Here is a 5,582-nt window from a genome sequence, read left to right as displayed (position 1 = left end):
GTCCATGGGTCCCCCACTGACCACCAGGCCAAGGTAAGGTGACAACATTTTTATAACAAAATCCAGGGACATTTTATCCCCGGAAACATAAAATAAATTTTTTTTTTAATACTCATCCGATTCCTGGATCCACCAAAAGTGCGGCCTCCAGTCTCCCACGCTGTTAGAAGCTGCATACAGCGTGTGCTGGTTACTACTTAAACCGGCGCGCGGTGTGCAGCTTCTGAGAAGATACGCTATTAGCGTAGCGGGACCTATGCAAAATGAGCAGCCGGCTTTCTCGCTACGCTAATAGCGTATCTTCTCAGAAGCTGCACACAGCGCGCCGGTTTAAGTAGTAACCAGCACACGCTGTATGCAGCTTCTAACAGCGTGGAAGACGGGAGGCTGCGCTTGTTGGTGGATGCAGGGATCAGGCGAGTATTAAAGAAAAAAATGGTTTATTTTATGTTCCCGGAGACATAATTTGTCAGGGGATGGTCTCCTCAATCCGAGGACTGTCCACAGAAATCGGGCATGAATGTAGGGTTGCAACAACTAATCGACTAAGCCGATTATAATTGATGATTGAAAAAGTTGTCAACGTTTTCAATCATCGATTAATCAGCTTTTGATTACTTGGCCCTGTTCATGGCTCCATCCACGCCGCACCTCCTCCCCGGCTCACGCTTGCCACTGCCAGACCCCCCCCGCATCCACGCTCTACACGCTGCACCTCCTCCCCGCCTCACACTTGCCGCTGCCAGATATAAACTATACATTTCTCTGCCGCGTCACTTCCAGGTGCGCATGTCATGAAGAAAGGGGGTCATGAAAACAGCTGATTCCAATGACTCGGCACCACTGGAAGTGAGAGTCGAGAAAATGTATAGGATCGAGAAAAATTATAGAACACTGACTTTGACACTGTCCGGCCCCTCCCACAGCTCACAGCCCAGAAGCATGGACAGCCAGCGGCGGTCTACAGTGGGTGAGAGTGCCTAAGTACCGGACATGAAGCGGAGTAAGGCCAGAACCATGTAGGGAGCCCATTGGGAGGAGAGCACCATCCCCCAGCCAGTCACCGCTTTCATGGACTTACTAGGAGTCCTCGCATTCACACTACCGTTACATGGATGGCAAAAGTGGCAGACAGGGGCGGGGAGAAGGCGGGTGAAGAGGCAGAGCGGGAGGGGGGCCAGGTTGCTGCACCATGGGCCTCTGGGTGCTTTGTGTCACATGTGTCACTGGTATGTGGAATCATGATTTGTGGTGTACTTATTAACGAATATCATAGCTATGACAACTGTGGCATTTGACATTGACCATTTTGGGCACATCTTTTCACTTCTTAGTGTGCATTAAACCACTTACAAACTTTGACACACCACTGAAAGCAGTGTGTCTAAAGTTATGTGAGGATTACTGGGAATCTGCTGTTATGAAGGGAAGTGAGGAAATCTGCTGTTATGAAGGGAAGTGAGGATTTTTTTTTGTTATACTCTTGACAATGCTTACTTTGCCAGCTGTAATTATCCATTATAGGCGAATCCACACACTGCTCTTCAGTCTCCAAAACAGATACTGGTCCAATAACTTCAGCGTCAAGAGGCTTATCCACTGACAGCTCAACCTCTGTTAGATGAAATAAAATTATTCAATGATTTCGGAGCAAAGATTTTTCGATAACAGGTGACTTCAACCATAGTAACAAAAAAGTGAAGAAAATAGCAATTTCTACAGTTTGTATATGTTCCAGTATTTTCCAAATATATTTAGCAGATGTAGATCATCCATTACATTCTAAATTAATAGTAAATCGTTTAATTAATTTAACCTGTATACTCTAATAAACTAGGCTAACTAACCAAAATATTACAGTGAAGAAAAACTAACATTTTGGCTAAATGCCGAAAGTGCCATTTTTTGCAGATACAGTGGCGCATCCCTGCTTTCTTTCCTCCCCGCTGGGCACTGCTCTGTGTCCCAGCGGGGAGGAGAGAAAGTGTCACAGGTGGCTGAGCGCTGCGAGCGGCCGGTGTCTCTCCTCCCACACTGCTCAGCCTCCTGTCACAGCCCGGCAGAGCGGTGTGTGGGTGGAGACAGCTCGCACTGTCACAGGAGGCTGAGCTCTCCTCCAGGCACCGCACGCTCAGCCTACTGTGACAGCGTGTCAGGAAGGAGACCAAGTGCAAACACTCAGTGATTGCTGAGTGTTTGTACATAAATGAGGACATAGTATGGTTACTATAGCCTAAATTATGAATGAATGGGAAGTAATCTACATCACCTCCTGTTCATTCATTATTGTGGTTATAGTAAACATACTATCTCCAAGTTATGAATGAACAGGAACACTTCAGTATAGAGAGGACTCTGTGTCCTCAATTTCTTTTCCTATTTTAAAAAGGGAAATATCAGTGGTCTGTTTAGACTCCTAATATTTCCTCCGAAGCCCCTAAAAGTAAAAAAATTAAAATATTGAATAAATGAATAAAAAAAAAAGTTTATAAAAAATAAAAATGAAATATTAAAAAAATGTAAATAAAAAAACATTTTCTGTTTTTTTAATTTCCGTTTTTAAATTTCCATTTGACTTCCCCATCTGACTGCACACACATTTAGCTAAGGGGAGCATAAGTATCCTGTATTACTAGTACTGAGTTTTTTTTGTATGCCTTGGAGATTGAAAACAAGTAAGAAATATGTCTCTGTAGAGAAGCTAAATAAATGAGCAGTGATTATAACCTCAGTGGGAGGAAACAATTCCATGCTGCCCACTGCATAGGTTATCCAATGTGGTGGTGGTGGGAGATTGGACATGGCAGCGATTAACTGCAGAGGGTTATGAGATTATTTACACTACATATCTTTATCAAAAAAATTAAAATTTAATAGACACTTAGTACAGTGGGCCTCCCTTGCTTCTTGGAGTGGCCACATTTCAATTTTAATAGTAAAGTATGTCACCAGCACACCATTGTTCAATCTTCAAGCAGTGATCATTTAATTGATGCACACACATCTTGTCACATTGCACCATTTCGAGGCCACTCAGGGTCCCCTCATCAGGCATGAGAAAGTGTTATAATTAATTGAGAGGTAAATACACACCACCAAAGTGCATAAACCAATTAGAAAACAGTCAAGAACACCTCAAACCCTCAAACCGATGTCATAATGACATCACATTCCCGCCACGTCGAATTCAAATGCAGAACCTGAATAAACAATCACTGGCAGAACACATTTCAATTTTGACAAGTTTACAGTCACACTATTCAACTTAAAGTGACACTAAACTCTGGAGTTAAACCTTAAGTAGGCATGCACTGATACCAGTTTTTTCAGGTACTTGCCGATACCGGGACCTTGTGCCTCGATTATCAGGAAGTCGACAGGGGGATCATGACCCCTCGCCCCGCTTCCTGATTGCCTGGGAAGTCGATGTTCTATCGAAAGTACACCGGCTTCACTTGCCGAGGATTTCTGGCTTCCTAACCAAACAGGAAGCCGGGCGGCGGGTCATGAGGTGCCGTCCCGCTTCCTGATTGGTCAGGAAGCCAGGTTGCCTAGCAACAAGTTAAACCGGCTTCCTAGCCAATCCGGAAGCTGGGCGGCATGCTATGGCCCGCCTCCCTGATTGGATAGGAAGCTGGCTTCACTTGTTCCTAGACAGCCTGGCTTCCTGACCATTCAGGAAGCCGGGTCATAACCCAACGCCCGGCTTCCTGTTTGGAAAGGAAGCTGGCTCCACGCTCCCTCAGCACTTCAAATGTAGCTTATTCTTGTATCACTCAGCTGTAGATCCTCAAATCATCTCTGACCTCATGCTGACATTGTCCTTATTTCTGGAGGGTGGCTACTTTTGTTACTCATGGCGTGTGGCATGGTGTGTGTTGTAAAGTAGACACTGCTCCAAGCTTACTCCTGTGATGGACTACAATCTCACATTTAGTGTACTCATTTGTATTGAGCTTGTAGTCCATCACGGAAGTGAGTTAGGAGCAGTGGCTACTTTACAACACACACAGGGACCATGGGGAACAAAGTAGCAACCCTCCAGAAGGAAGGACAGTGTCAGTACCAATTCAGAGATGATGCGAGGATCTACAGCCAACTGATACACAAATAAGATACATTTTTGTTAATAGTTAAGGTATTTTTAATGCATGTTTAAGATATAACTCATTAGTTTAGTGTCATTTTAATGAATGCATTGTGGATCTAAGATGGCTTTGCCATGATTATACATGTTTTATTTATTTTTATTATGGGGAATGCGACAGAAGTTGTAATGGGAACATGTAACAAATATAAAATAGGTGTTATTCCAATTTAAATGGATAATATGTTGCGCTAGGCCAGAGTGAACTTATAATCAAGGTGAATTCTCTTCTATTCAAAAATGTGATACGTGGATCAGTTAATAAATATACTCAAATATAATACACATGAAAGCTAAAAATAAATTGTGCCGTGAATATGTGAAATAAATTATTCCAATTTGGTTGGAAAGGTAGATTTAACAATTATTACCATCATCTTGAGAATCTCCTCCTATTCCTCCTTTGTTCTCGTGTTCTATTCCAGAGGTGCTTTGACTGATGGTTGAGCAATAAGATTTCTTGTCAGCATGAACCATCTCAATCCCAAAAGGCTCATCAACAGACATTTCCTCTGAAATCCTGTGGTGCGAGTCAGCTTCAATGCCAGAGGTTTGTGAGCTACTATGACTGACAGTTGACTGTCTAGAAAAGCGATTGTTCTTGGCACTTTCCCTGCTGCTTCCATGAGAATATTTATCGGACTGATCTAAATCCATTTCCATGTTGTCACTTACATAGGATTCCCTGTAGCATTTTTTTTCTATAGACAAACAAAAGCATTACTATTAGAATGCCATATCTTGTTTAAAACATATTGTGATGAAACGGAGATGTAAAAAAGCTGCCATTATAGATACAACTAAAACCAGGAAGAAAGTTATACTATTTAGTTTTTAAGCAGGCCTTCCATAAAATCAAAATTAAAGGCCAGAAAAACGTTTAAAATAAAGCTAGAAAACCAAAAAAACACAACAAAAAAAACAAAACTCACCTTGGTCCCAGCTTTCAACTCTTCTGGAAGGCACAGGTGACATCAATGCTCCTCAACACTGCCTCCTGGGCACTCAAACTCCCACAAGAATGGACTCCTGCAATAGGCTAGGGTGCATTCTTGTAAAATTTGGAGTGCCCAGTTATCCAAAAAGACAATGATGAGGCACGGTCAAATTTTGTTTGGGTGGCAGGAAAGCAATTTTTCTATGAAGGTCTGTTTTAAACTGCAATACTTATGGCAGTACTAATTACCTCAGAAGGCAATGACCTGTGCACCTATTTGTTGATGGAGCATTATTATAAAATGGTACCATAACTTACAGGAGGTATATGGAAGCAATAAGAAGTGATTGAACATTCAGTAGTGAAGCCAATCAGTAAAATTATATTGTGTCAAGCAGGCAATTCAAACTGAAAATAGAATGAAATGAATATAACCAAAACAAAATCATTGCTTTTGTAATTATTTGTAAAACATGAGCAATTCTAAAGAAAATAAAT

At 42.1% G+C, this 5,582-nt stretch overlaps 1 protein-coding gene across 1 annotated transcript; it reads right to left on the bottom strand.

The window, feature by feature from the left end:
* Nucleotides 1-808: 808 nt before the first annotated feature.
* On the bottom strand, nt 809-4,844 carry LOC108787989 (FERM domain-containing protein 6-like). The gene is made up of 3 exons (XM_018557695.1): nt 4,519-4,844; nt 1,498-1,614; nt 809-843 (listed from the first exon to the last, which is right to left on the bottom strand). The coding sequence occupies exons 1-3, from the start codon at nt 4,808-4,810 to the stop codon at nt 809-811; spliced, it is 444 nt and encodes a 147-aa protein (XP_018413197.1). The 5' UTR covers nt 4,811-4,844.
* Nucleotides 4,845-5,582: the final 738 nt, after the last annotated feature.

The sequence above is a fragment of the Nanorana parkeri genome, unplaced genomic scaffold (assembly GCF_000935625.1).
Source record: "Nanorana parkeri isolate BGI_ZX_2015 unplaced genomic scaffold, ASM93562v1 scaffold296, whole genome shotgun sequence".
NCBI lineage: Eukaryota > Metazoa > Chordata > Amphibia > Anura > Dicroglossidae > Nanorana > Nanorana parkeri.
This window is presented reverse-complemented; position numbering and strand designations above follow the sequence as displayed.